The following is a 14,653-nucleotide window of genomic DNA, read 5'->3' on the forward strand; positions in this document are numbered from 1 at the left end:
GAAGTCCTTCTGTCAAAGCAAATTGAGGGAAAAATAACATTATAAAAAAGAAAAAGAAAGTTTTTATGGAAGGTTCCCATTGGAGCAGTTCAGGATAGTTTTGCATGACTTCCAGTTGAAAAAGGCCTAGCAGAAGCCTATGATTTATAACAGAAATATGAGTGTCTTATCGCAGTAATGCATCATGTCACCCATTTCCTTTGAAGAAATCAATCACATTTAAAATAGTGACCTGTTTCAGTTTTCCTTTTTCAATATTTGACACACAAAATCCAGTTTGTGAATCCCTACCAAAAGAAAGCATATATCATTCAGAGAAAATTTGAGAATTTGCACAAATCTCTCCAGATTGTAAATCCTGAAGTGAAGAATTCGTGACAGCAGGATTGTTGTTTTTTTAAAAACAAGGAGGCATTCATGTCAGGTCAAATCAGATTTAACTGAATTATTCCTAAATCAAGAAGATAACTTTGCTTCTGTTGAAAGTATACTTCACTATAGCAACAGCAGTAAGAATTAGATTTGTAAGGACAAAATACTTCTGATATGCTAGTTGAAGTAAAAAGATGGTAATTTCAATTGTGTTGCTCAACATAGGTCTGAGTAGTTCTGTAGGTTGAAAAATCTATATATGCACTGGATGGGGTTTTTTGTCTTTTAAAAGATTTTGGAGCATATGAAATAAATGACTAAGTTCACAATTTAGAGATTATAAGCTGTTTTGAGTAAAGTATTTTACATATACTTAAGAAACAGTATAACTGTTTGCTGTATTTGTATTGATCCTTTTATTTGATCACTTTAGAATGAGTTTCCAATACAAATGATATGTCAGATTCTGTGTGCAAGGGAAAAAGGAAATAGTATAATGAGACCAAGAAAGGCTAAATGATTCCTGTAAGTGCATTACAAGTCTGGCAAAACTAAAATCATGGAATGCTACTTTATTCAAGCCTTTGTTTTATGGTTAGGGTGCCTAATTACAAATAAGAAACTGAGTTTGAATCCCATCTCTGATACTTCTGTTAGTATTCAGAAGGGCTGAACCTACATTAATTCAGCTGTGCAGCATCTTATGTGAGTCAGCTCATGCAGAGCTGCCTTCTGTCTTATCTATTCAGATAACCTGGTGCTTTATGCTTGTGGGCATTTCTCGCCTTGGTTCCTGTATCTGTAAAACAAAAATAAGTGTAAAGCTCGATCTTAGCAATTATGTTGAGAGTAGTGTAAGAAATGTTGCATGATTTGAAGATGAAACTTGAAGTATAAGGGCCAAGCATTTTTTTAAGTTTAGCAATAGTATTAAGGGTAACATACAAATGAGAAGAATGAAGTACAAAGGGGAGATCTAGTTTCTTTTCTATCAAGTGACTTTCTCTCAAAATTTGGGGTTCTCTTTTCCTGTATTTTGGTAATCTTGTAATCTGTTTTTCTGGTTTTGATTATCTTGTGTTTTGGGTTTGTTTTTTTTTTTGGCAGATCAACTAATGGGGGAAACTGGGGTCATCAGAGGGGATGTGAAGGAAGGAAGAATATTTTTTGCAGTACAGTGTAGTTTACTAAGTACGTAGAGGCTTTGGAGAATGAAGATCTGAAAGAAGTGTTGAAACTGATGCAGTGATATTCCTACTCCAGTCTGAATTAAATCTGCAATGTGAATAAGTTGCATAAATGCTGAACAGGAGATTTGATAAGCTGTAAGGGCACCACTGATTTGAAGGAAATTGAGATTGTAATGATTGTTAATACCCAAACGAAAGCATCCGTGCCGAGTGCTATAATCCAAGAACACCCTGCAAATCTTGTTATTATTTGGGGTGTTCGTGCAGAAAACAAATTACATGTAAAGAAGGAACGTTCATTTCCTGACAATGAATGCTAGCACAAAATGCAGTGATTCCTTTAAGTGAATTTGCAATTGTTATCAGTTCTCAGATAGAAATTAAATTTTGAATTGAGCTCAAATGTATAATGACTTAATGGTGAAACTGTTGCAGATGTTCCAATTATTCCTAGACCAGTTACCACAGCTGAAAGAAACTGTGTTATGAGTTCAGCTGAAAAGAAGTCCAACAGAATACAATTTAGAAGAAGTAGCAAAGGTGTTCAAACTACTCTTTTATACGCAACATGTCTCAGTAATTAAACAGCTCCAATTGGCATTTAATAGAGTTCTGGTCCAGAGGAGCTCAGACTGACTTTAAAAGATGCATATTGGCTGCCTTCCCTTTTTCACCATTTTTTTTCCTCCCTAGTAGTTAGCTACAGGGGATATTGTACACACACAAAGCTAAAAGTTTTCAGAGAATTCACGGTGCATGAGAAGTTTGAAGGCCTCTGAATATTCTGTCTTTTGGATTACTTGTGGAAAATTAAGCCATAGAAAAGGCTCATTTTCCCAGTTGATCAGTTTTGAGTTGTATGTATGCTCATTGTTCAGAACTCAGGATGAAGCATTAAACTTGGATGGAGAAATACAGAAGACTCTGTTCTTAATGAAATGTTTCAATCCCTGTTTTCCGTATAAATATAATGATTTTCAAGGAACTGTGTCTTGTGCTGTGTAATATAAGTATCTCCTCTTACAAACCCTATACAAGTGGAGTGCAACATTGAGATAAAATGATTGTGTTCCTCTGTACAAAGAACTTTGTTCTTTTCCATACCAGTCATAACATGTTATTTGAAATTGCTGATCTTTTTCAAGAAAAGTTTGACAGAAGTTTTAGTTTTAAGTTTTGTATTTTTTTCCTTTCTCATTGAATAGCTTGGGAGATAGGACTATTGTGCACATGCTTTTACTTGGAACTAGAAATAAAAAAACCTCAACCCAAAGATTCTGAACCTGTTTTTCTGGATTAAAGGGTACTTAAACCATTAGTTAATGGCACATGTAGGTAACCAGTTATTATGCAAGCAGCTTCATAACAGTTTTGATCTGGTTTTGTCCCACTGGACAGAGACTGCTGATCATGCAGCCACTTGGTGTGGTGGTACCAGGCTACACGCATGGGAAGTAAAATGAGATTTCCTTTAACATGTCAGGTAGAATTGGCAACCTAAGTCTCTAAAGGCTGATCTACATGCCATAGGACCTACTTTATTTTTTCAAGTCCAAACCTTTGAAAACACATTGTACTTAGAATACCTTTTAAAAGTTTTGGTGAAAAATAAAACACAAATAGAACAGACTGAGTTACACGCTCCTCTGTTTTCTCTGGCCTGTGGAAATTATTGATGTGGCTTTGTGGGTTGCATATAGATTTACTTGTTGAAAAAGTCTTCTTCACACAGTGAGTCCTGATACTTCCTCTCTCTTGTTCAGTGTTGTCTTTGTTTTCACTGAAATGTAGTTTTCCATGTGCACTCTTAATCGGGTTTTTTGTTGTTGTTTTGGTGTCAAGGCAAAAATTGATTTTTACAGATATACCGTCATATACTTAGCATAAGGTACCACTGTACCATTTCTGCTTTGATGAAGAAAAAAGCTTTTCTAGCACATGGGCGTGTAGTGATGACGTGAAAAGGAAGATACTTGCAATTAGCTAGTTGTCTTGTCCAGGCAAAGTGATCCAGTTTTGTTTGTGGTTTGCCTACTGAGGAAAAAAATCTGAGCCTTTAATGCTCATTTCAAAGGAAATTGTCTCAAAACAATAAATTCAGAGACAAATTTTGCTTTAATTTCACGTTCAGTCCTTTCTATGTGTATTTGTGTTTGCAAGCTGTAATGAACAATGCTGACTATGAAACTGTGTGACAAAGACTGTAGGGGGCTTCAAAGGTATTTTGTTCTCCCTTCTCTAGCTGAGAAGGTTCTGCATGGGCTATGTATGTTTTTCTTCTTGCAAACAGTAAGTTTAAGTTGGGAAGATGAATGGACTTCTGATAATGTATAAGATAATAATGTTTGTTGCAGCAGGAGAAGCAGATTGCCTCCGGCTGCTGGAGGCTAGCCAGCTAGCAGGAGCCTTGCTGTTAGTGATACTGAGTGTGCAGAAACCCAGCATGTGAGTGTGCAAGGCAGCTGCAACGCTGAGAGGGGAAGCAAAATTCTTGAGTGTTGCATTGGCATTTGTGGCTCTTAAATTTGAGAACAGGAAATAAACCAATCTGTTACCATTACAAGGACGCTGCATTTCTGGTATTGCAAAAGATATCTTGTAGCTCTGTGTTAACAGGATGAGCATCTCAGAAGTTGCCATGCATTAAAGGAGAAACCTCAATAATGTTAAACATTAAACTTAAAATCGTTTGCTGTAGAAATGTTATTTATCAGTTTTCAGGACAAATTTTGACTAGAGCAGAACAAGGTGGGTTTGGGGGGGATATGCTGCTTGGTTTTGGAGGTTGTTTGGTGGCGGTATCTACTTTTATTTCTAATTCAATCTAATGCTGAAAAAAGCAGTTCACTACATGTTTCTCCTGTTATTCTGAACTGCAGTATCTCTCCACAACAGGGAAGCTTACTTAAAGAAGAGTGGAGGGACGACATGCTTGGGGCATGGAGAGAATACTTGAACTAATGTCTCAGCCTCCTGTGCACCTCTGTCACCACCCATCATAAAGTATTAAAAAAAAATGGTATTTTGACACAGGAGGAATTTCCTTATAATTTTTGCTTGGTTTGGAGAAGAACAAAAGGAACAAAAGCTTTAACATGCAGGCTGTATTACCGTGGTGCCTCTGGACTGTTGTTAGTGGAAGAAGAAAATGTGTGATATCTTTAATCAAAAAAAGAATAGGATTGAGGATAAAAGCAAATGCATCTTGAGATGCTTTATTTCTTGAATGCTTTATAGAAGGATTGGCAGATTTTTATGCTAATCAACCATTATCTTGCAAATTGAGGAGAAATACATCCCAGTTGCCAAAAGATGGCGCTGTTGAAGTGTTGTATTATTTTAACATTGCCTTAAAATATATGCAGTGTTTTACTTTAATACTGGAAATGGTTGAATGATTAACATAATTAATGCTGACCCTTCAATGGCATGCAGCATAAACACATGCGTAGGAGGAGCAGGCTGGACTGGCAGGTGCTACCTATAGTATGAAATATGTATTTATTGTCTGCCTGGTTTTCAAAGGATGTTTGAGACACCAAGACTTTTAGAATGAACAAAATGTCAGCCTATTGTGTTTAATTTTTTGTGTGAAAAATCCTCTTTTTGGGTTCTGCCTAACTACGCTTCAGTTGCGTGTAAGTGTTCTTTGGTTTTAGAGTGGTCTTTTTTTTCTCTGAGATATTAAATAATAGTGCTGCTTTCTTCCCCCTAACTTTTGTTTTCATCTTCTCTATTGTTAGATTTAAAGTAAATATTGGGAAATAAACTACATAAAACTGCTTTAAAATAATATATTTCTTTAAAAAAATCTTATTGAATACTCCTGTAATATGAAGGGTTAGGATACATCACTCTGATACATCTTCTGTCCATCTGACTTGTATAGTTACAGTGCATGCTATTGAACCTGTATCCAAACGCACATCCTGCAAAAATGCAAAGTATTAATACTTTTTTTTTTGTAAAACCTCATTTAGAATGAGGAAGGGAGCAATCTGCATCTCTTAAATTGTTTTAGAATACTTTCTTGAATAGGATAGGCATCAAACATCCTTTTGTTTGCGTTCCAGTGCTGTCTTGTGCTTATGTGCTGGAAAGATTTAAGTGTAGAATTGGTGGCTATACAGTGATAATATCAATAGTTTAAAGCATGTGCAGAGAAGCATCAGGCAAGCTTCTACAGTGAATCTCACTGTATATGTGGCACTGTATGTGCCAGTGAATCTTGCTCTATTCTGCAGTTTTCCAGGCTGTTGATGATTTGAAAATATCATTACAATTTTGGACTATTTGTCATCACTGAAGTCTTCAAAATTGTGATATGCTGATATGCACTAAAGTTGTGTTCAGAGCCTTAGAAAAGAGTGGATTTTTTTTTTTTTTTTGCATACTGTTTTATATCATCTTCTGGAAGAACTAACCTCGGAGATCTTGTATATAGGCCTTACGTGGTAAATAGGGCATGTTAATGGATTATCATGCATTTTACCAGTTCTAGCCTTTTCAGCCATGCCTTGACTATCTTATGTCGCTAAAACCACAACCTCATACTTCTGCAGTGGTGTAGTGTGATAGCGTGCAACATATAAGCTTGAGTTACACATATCAGCTGCCAACAGTTATGCTTCTTCTTTAGTGTCTTGATTGCAAGTATTAAGGGCTTGTCATGTTCCTAAAACAAAAATGGTTTTAGGGAAAGGCAAACAAGCCATGAAGCTCCGGGAAAAATTTCATGTACTTTTAATGTGTATTTTTACATTTCTCCACATGAAGCTTGAAACTATACAGTATTATTCCCCATAACAGGTAAAATTCTTTATGGTAAATGAATATACCTGGATTTAAAATTATGAACTTAAGTATAACTAGGTCTGTATTTAAACTGAAAGTTTTAGTTCTTTAATAAACATGAAGGTCATCTGTGCCCCTAAAAGAAAAATAACTGCAAATAAATTACCTTTAAATAATGTATTTTATTTTTAAATAATGTAATATAATAAGAGGAAAGTGAAAAAAAAAAGTAGTTTATTTTTCTGCCTTAGCATCCTTTTTAATCATTCTAGATTTGGAGCCCTTTTTTTGAATTTACAAAGTACCTCATAACAAGTACCAAATTCCTGCAGCTAAGAGTTGAGCTTTTAAGTAAGGATTTGGGGTTAATCAAGATGCCTAATGTCAGAGGGGAATCTTACATTCTTGGATGGTAGAGTCATAGTAGCAGTAATAGCTTCTGGCAGGTGTTTGTAAGTTATGCTCCAGCTCTGACCTACCCCTAGGAGAAGCTTGTTTCCATTGATTATAGAGGAAGACTGGTTTCTTAATTTTCTTCAAACATATTCTCTTATGAATGAATCCTCTGTCATGCTGATGACAAGGGGACTAAACTTCCTGAATCTGCTTAGCCCAGCACAGTGTAACTCTGTGACTTTGAGCACAGCACTTCTTCACTTTGAATTTTGCAGCTCAGTGCAGGTTTAAGCACAGCTTAATCAGGGATGGTGGTGGGTTGACTTTGAACACAGACACTGAAACAACTGTTGCTGAACTTGACAAGATGGATAGATACATTGATTAACCTTGCAGCCCAAGGTAATCCTCCTTAGATATTTTAATTCATGACTTAGGTCCACAATAAAGATAACTGCGCTGAGCATCCTGACCTTTTTGGGTCATGGGCCAGTGAAGATTCCCAGGCTAAGGAGGCTTAGAGTTAGTGGGGGGTTGATGTAACATTTTTCAGGATTTTGTTCAGAAGCCTGTGCCGCTCATTTTTCTGAATCACTACTCCAGTGACTCAGTTGTAGGAGCACAGTCTCTTTGAAAATGGTTGCTACTTTATATAAGGTAAGAAGAGGACATTTGCTAAGTTTAGCTTATATAAAGGAACAATCAGGCTTTTAACCTTGTAAGCTGTAGCTTATCTATTTTTCTTGGTATTTACATTTACCTTTTACCTTTTTCACTTTACATGGCGGAAATATTTTCTCACTTGTTTAAATGTTCATATAGTATCCATCTTACAGGTAAGAAAACAGTTGCTGTTATGTACTTCTACGAGTAAAGTTATCAGGTATGCTAAAAGTACATCATGATTGTCCTGCAAAAAGCACTTTCATGTTTCCAAACCAGTTAAGCTGCCCTCACAGGCTGGCATTCCTATATGCATGGAAAAGATGTGATCGAAGGGGGAAATTTATGAAAAGAAGTACAGTTAGGTGGCTTGTAACAGTACTGCGAAGATCAGCTCAACTTTGAGAGCCCATTTAGACTTCACCCTTGTTCTTCTTGAGTGTAAGTTAGACAGCAAGTAACTATTACATAGGGAAGAAATGGTATGAGTCCAAGGAGACAGGATCAGTGTGCAGTTCATTTGCTGGCTTCTTGTTCATAAGGAGGGAAGGTTTTACATTCCTGCTCTGTTTTATGGCAGTTACCTTCCATATATTTAGGCACACTGTGGTTTCTCAAACAAGCCAGAGAGCAGCAGCATAAATCCTGCCATTTGAAACCCACAGCAGGACAGCTGCAAACAAGGAAGGTAGCTGGAGAGGCAGTGGAGACAACTTAGGACCTTGGGTCCAGTACTAGTGCTTTTGTAGCCTGCTAAGGAGTGTATGTGTGTTGAAGCATGAAGGAAAAGAAGGATCAATATTTGGAGGTGGGCAATTCAAATGTGTGCTGGTAACTGCAGAATTTTAGAAAATAAGATCAGGAAGATGTTAGGATGACCCCTGTTCTGTTTTACTGTCTCAAGGTGACATTGTAAATGTTGACCCGTATCAACCTATGCCTAAAATATTCTTAAACATTTTTGCAGGCTCTTGAAAGCTACTCAGAGGTCTGAGATAGGCTTGTGATTTTGTGATAACTTTAGCTACTTTTGGAAGTATCCTAGAATGAGTCCACTAGGCCCAGTTAAACTGAAAGTATTCAGACAACCTAAGTACTCTGTAACCTGTTCTTTACCTATAACAGGCTGGATTTAAACTGCTCTCTCACTTAGGCTAAATGGGTTAGCCATATGCTCACTCTCTGTCTTTTTACTGAAGACTGATACAGCAAAGACATTAAACACTGACTTTTCTTAGAGCATCATCTGTTGAGAGCTCTTTTCTTTTACACTAAAGTTGGAGTAATATAGACTCCAGTAAAATAGACACTTGGCTTGCTAATTAACATAAGACTCATAGAAGAAATGAGCAAGATAATGTGCACCCTCCCTAGAGAAAGCAATAGGGATAATACACAGGAGTTTTCACCTGAGAAGGTGAACCAAGTGTATTATCTCTGTCTGAAACAGTCGTTTGTCCTGGCATTTCCTTACTATTTAAGACAGGACTTTCAGAGTAGCTTTGATCTGTGATTTGCTTTGATCCTGCTTATGATAAGGCTTTTCTTTATTGATTCTTTTCCTGAAAAGTCCTAATCCTGTTAAAAGGACTTGTCTTCTTCACCATGTATTTTCTTCTTTCCTTCTCAACTTTTTTTGTTCAGATATCACCCTTAACAAGACCTTGGCTTGTCTCTGGAGGAATTGCTGTTTCAGTGGCATTGTGTTTGTTTTTCTGGGCTTGGAATCATGCTTCCTACATTTGGGAGCTGCTCGTAATGTGGGTTGTTTTTCATATATTTTTGGGGGGGTTCTGCCATATTGTTAATAATATTTACCAGTTGAAGATTATTTGGTGTCTTTCTGTACAGCATGACTGCATGTGTCATTGTGTTCCACAAGTTCATGCTTCCAGTATGTACCTTGCCCTTGTGCATCTCCTAAATGCCCAGTGACACACTTGCAGTCCCCTGAAGTGCCTACCTTGTTGTCTCTCTGATATTCACAAGCTGAGTAACAGCATCCACTTGTTCAGATTCTCTTGTTTTTAAACAAAATAATTTTGTTGAGGGAATAATTGCATTTTAATGTGGTCTTTGCTTCAGCCCAGTAGTATCTATTTTCCAGAAGCAGTGAGGTAATCTGTTTTAATGCTAGCATACTACTCAGTCCTTGAGCCATTGTATACTTGAAGGCTCCAAAGTATACAATTAAAAGGGGTTATCTCTAGATAATACTAACAGCAAGTGAACTTCTAGCGTCGCTTCCTCTTTCAGTTATGTAGTTGCACCGTATTTGAAGAATTCTCTTGTGATGCAGAATTAGGGGGTTTTCTCCTTACTCTTAATTTTCAATAGGTGGATATGGGTAGCATATCTCATTTCTATATTCTCACAGGTTGTATTTTATCTGTCTGAAAAAGGACCTTGCATATCTGCTTTATTGGAAAGTAAACAGTCTATTTAAAATCAGTTTCAGTCGAGAAGGTAAATCACCCCTCTGTTCTGTCCATCCACCTGTAGTTGTGAAGCTTTCAGGAAACTTGAACTCTTTAGCTGCTGTTTTCCCTTTGTTTAGTCAAAATTTGTCAACAGGTTAATAAGTGAAAGATGCATAAACAGACAGTGTGATTCATTAAGTCATATTTCCTTAGGAAATCAGATTGAAAAGTAGTGGCTCAGTGAAACCCTAGAGTTCTCTTACCTCCTAAATAAGTCACAAGATTTGCAGAAGTGTTTGTAAAATTACAGCCCGGTGATTAGTTCAGACTCCTACTGCAACTGCACATTCTGATGTGATTGTTCACACAAGCAGCTAGCTAAGTATCTTAACTAGCACTTTTGATGTGATGCAACCCATTTTATGTGCACAGTTGCAGCATTTTCATAGTTGTGCTGCGCATGTGTTTGATGTATACTCTGCAACTCTGAATAGATGCTGTTTTCAAATTATCACTGTTGTATGAGAAATACCTTCAGTTAACTGAGAATACATTAATAAATGAGAAGGCAGAAATGTGTTGCAGGTAGTTTCCTGAACTGTCAGTTATCATGACAACATCTCAACAGTATGTGTCATTTTTCTCATATTTATTTATACCTATTTGTAACTCTAGATTTATAAGTCTTTACATGTTTCTTCACACCCAGTATGTCACTTCTCATGTTCTTTTTTTGGTTTTCTTATTTACAGGTCTGCTATTAAAGCATTGCGTCCTGGTGGATCTTTGGTCTATTCTACGTGCACTCTCTCAAAGGCAGAGAACAGTGATGTAATAGATCTCATTTTAAACTCCTGCAGTAATGTCATGCCTGTAGACATAAGTGAAATGGCCAAAGCTGTTTCTCAGGAATTCACTTTTTTCAGTGGTACACAACAGCATGAACTTCTGGTTATCCCAGAGAAAGGGAGAGCATGGGGTCCAATGTACGTGGCTAAATTAAAGAAAATGTAGTCAATCTGATACTTGTTAGTTTTTTCTAAGGGTTATGTGATAATTTAATATTTATTTCTAATATAGTATGTGTATATGAACATGTCCAAGGCAACCGAATTTAGAGCATTATGGTTTTATGTCAGCTGCTGTCTAATAAAAGGGAAGCTAGACACTTACCTTAGTTCAGCTTAAAATACAGAATGTATCTTCTAAAATGGGCTTGTGGGCTTCTGTGAAGTCCTTGTGAAATCAAGGGAGCTTTGTATTTTTTCAAAGTGACCTCTTAAATTGATTTTTATCCTAGAATTAGAGACTTGTGTGTTGGTTTTTTGCACTGTTTTGTTTTGAGTGTATTTAATTACTATTTTGGCTTTAATAGATCATTTCTTTTCAAATATGCTTTGAATGGTGTCTGCTTCTGAAGTCCTGGAAATCCTGCATTCTCTCTCAAACACAGTTAGAAATCAGTTTTCCTGTAAGAACTGATTTGTATGCAGAGTCTGTTGTCTGAAGTGCTGACTTTTCCAAGCGGTTGCAAAACAGATTTCATATTTGCTAAGTTCTTTACTGGTTAAAAACTGTCTTTTGTTTACAGTTGTAAAGGTCAGCAGGTATATCTACACTAGCTTTTTATATATATTTTTATATTTTTGAGCTTATAGAGAATACAGATCGAAAGAGTAAATGACGTAAAAATGTCCTTAAAAAGTAGATTCGGATGTGTTACTGCATAATGCAATATACCCAGCAGGCTTTAGAGCACATATTTGAAACAGAAGTGGAATGATTAATAGCTGTGATAATGGCACAGTATTTAGGGAGTTTTGTTGCGTAATTACAGTCATGATGAGCAAATCTAACAATCTGGAGAAGTGACTTATCTAATGAGTTAAGAAACGTTGTCTGTGTTTGTGATGTCATATCTGTGGTGCATAAGGAAATAGAGTCACAGTGAGAACATGTACTGATGTTGTTAGTATGTTCATTTGATTCTGCACATAATACTATGGATAAATGTATAAACATATGCTTGTCTTGAAGTAGAATGGAGCCCTTTCATCCCTTTCTGAGCAAAGAGGAGTCCCTTCCCTCACTGAAGAGTATAATAATTGTTTTTAAGAAATGTTGTTTTAAAGTACAGCCTTCTTTTTTTCTGGTAGATGAGTTGCTTGTGTGGAAGTGTGTGTGAGAGATTGTATACATTTACATATAGCATAGATTTTGTGTGTACATCTGTGTATATATGTAACTTCTAAATTTTTTGCAATTGTAGGCATGAATTGTTAATGCAGATTTGTTTTTCTCCTTAATACTAAAGAAAATCAACTTGAAAACACTGGAAGAACTACCAAATTGGTGATTCTGCACCTCATTAACAAAGGCTGGAATTAAGTTGATTGTAGGAGCCCTTCTGAAAGGATCTCATGTAAACATGCTGGAAATGCAGTAGTTCTACATTAGATTCTCTGGTGATTCAGTTGCTGTGAGCTCATAAACATTTGTTTCAACTGTGACAGAACTGCCTTTTGTGTCTGAAAAATTCAGTTGACTTTTCCCTGCCTTTATCCTCTGCCTATCTTGTTACCCTGCATTCACAGCAGTTCTCTGTTGGTACATCCATGGTCATGGAGCACTCAACCTTTTTCCCTGCTCTGAGCATTGTGGCTGCTGGGAAGGTCCTGTCCATAGTATCTGGAGCAGTGAGAAGGCAGTGTTTAGAAGCACAGAACTTGAACTGAAGAAAATTTTGGTTGGCTAAAAGTGGATGCTGGTTGTGAGCAGTAGCTTTTGTTCTTAAGGCTTCTGTGACTGAAAGGAATCAGAGAATCATTAAGGTTGGAAAAGACCTCTAAGATCATCAACTCCAACCATCAGACCAACGCCACCTTGCCTACTAAACCATGTCATGAAGTGCCATGTGTACGTGTTTTTTTGACACCTCCTGGGATGGAAGATGAGTTGGGTACTTTGCCCTCCTAATAGTGTCTTGCTGTTGCACCTTTTGCTGAAGGAAATACATGCATAAAGTACTCTGCCCCTTTGGTGTATGAGCTTCCACAATTATCCTTTCCCCTACTTTGTGATGAAAAATGTTTGAGGTGCCCCTGTAGTATTAAATTGTCAGCAATGTCTCTGAAAAGAGAGTATAAAGCATATGCAACTTGAGGCACAGAAGTTACTAATGTATGCAGATGATATTGTGTTCCTATGAAAAGACCTAACAACATCTGTCCCAGAAACATTAAATGTAATGTCTAGATTTGGAGTCATCTCAGGCTACTGGGATGAAATAACAATACCTGTTTTAAAACGCTTTGCATCAGTTTTATTTCCCCTGGGGAAATGGTAAACTAAGAATGTAGCTTACTCGAGGATGGAATTAAAATATGTGGTTAAACTGAATGGTTGAAGAGAGCGTGGGCTAGGTAATCACAGAAAGAACAAAGGGGTCCTTGAAAATTGAACTTTGCTTGATCTCAGCATATGGGCGAGTCCCTGTGAACTGCATTGCGTTCGACCTAAATTATGCAGCAAGGCCTCCTGATGTATGTAAAAGCTGCACTGAGTTCTGCATCATGTTTTTCTGATCTCCTGGAGTTTCTTTTAAACTAGTCTAAAAATGCACCAAAAAGGGAGGCAAAAAATGACACTAATTAATAGGTGATATTTATTTTGCTTTGTACCAGATGAATGCTAGTCCATAGTGCTATGGAGTTTTTTGTTCTGTTCTAATCGGGGCTGATAATGGGGATTTGGTAATTGTGTGAAAGGAGAGGGGGTGAGAAGGAAAAACAAAGGAGGGAGATATGCCTGTAGAGGTAAGGGACAAACTTTGTATGTGCTGGGAAGCAGCATCCATTCGAGGGTACTTCTTGAAAAGGTTCTGGATCTGTTTAAGTGTCTCTTAGGTACTTCTGAGAACCTAAGACAGCTTCTGCTTGCCTTCAGGACAACACACCAACATTGTCCCTTTTTACACCTTTTTCCCAGGGAATTGTCAGTTAATTCCTCTATTCTCTCATGCCTCCTTTCACAAAGTTGATAGAAATTGGTTAGCAAACAAGTCAACCTCTCCAATTTAAAGGATGTTGCAGGCCCAGGAAAAAGTCAAGTAAGCAAGATGAGGCCAAAAAAACTACCACTTTTGTTGTATTGTGGAGTAGCCAGAGAAAACTGCATGATCCCTAATGAAGATGATTAAGAGAGTGTTTGTGCAAATACTTACAATCATATTATGCATAGCACACAGCAGTGCCACTATACCTTAGAGGCAGCAGAGATAACTGGATCTCAAATACTATCATGCTTTTCTGCCATTTCCTTTTCAAGCAAACAAAAAGTAATTTCCCTGTTAGTTTCAGGGGGGTTGGCACAATAAGAAATTAAAGCCTTATATAAAGGCAACTATGGTATTTGCCAAATTTCATCCTTTGTTCAATGACATCTGATGCAATTTAATTATGGCTTGTCAAAAGCATTCTCTGCTGTAGAATTGAGTTTACACACAGTGGCTGTGGACTGTTGCAGTCAAGTAGGGGGCTAACAAACTCTTGGCTTTCGTACTTAGATGTGCAAAGAGAAAGTGAAACACCCTGAAAGATGGATAAAATGAAAAGATCAAGACTACTGCAGTGGAAGAAAATGTGAAATACTGGAGGAGAGGTGCCATGGCTTTTAGCATGGAAGACCAGCAGTGCTGTACCCTGTTCAGGAAACTATCTGTGAGCATCTAGTTTGTGGGAAGAGGAGAGTTCCTTTGGTAGAGAGTGGAAGCCACAGTTACCTGTGCTGGGGTGGGGAGGATCCCCTTAGTTTATGTGG

The 14,653-nt window shown here is 37.2% G+C and overlaps 1 protein-coding gene across 2 annotated transcripts in view; it reads left to right on the top strand.

Moving 5' to 3' along the window:
- The window catches only part of NSUN3 (NOP2/Sun RNA methyltransferase 3), a 104,316-nt gene extending 93,149 nt beyond the window's left edge, over positions 1–11,167 (top strand). For both annotated transcript variants that reach the window (XM_069869216.1, XM_069869208.1), the window contains exon 6: positions 10,588–11,167. In XM_069869216.1, the coding sequence (XP_069725317.1) occupies positions 10,588–10,849 (262 nt within the window). In that variant the 3' untranslated portion in view covers positions 10,850–11,167. The remainder of the gene's footprint in view (positions 1–10,587) is intronic.
- The last annotated feature ends 3,486 nt before the right edge of the window (positions 11,168–14,653 follow it).

The sequence above is a fragment of the Phaenicophaeus curvirostris genome, chromosome 1 (assembly GCF_032191515.1).
Source record: "Phaenicophaeus curvirostris isolate KB17595 chromosome 1, BPBGC_Pcur_1.0, whole genome shotgun sequence".
Taxonomy (NCBI): domain Eukaryota; kingdom Metazoa; phylum Chordata; class Aves; order Cuculiformes; family Cuculidae; genus Phaenicophaeus; species Phaenicophaeus curvirostris.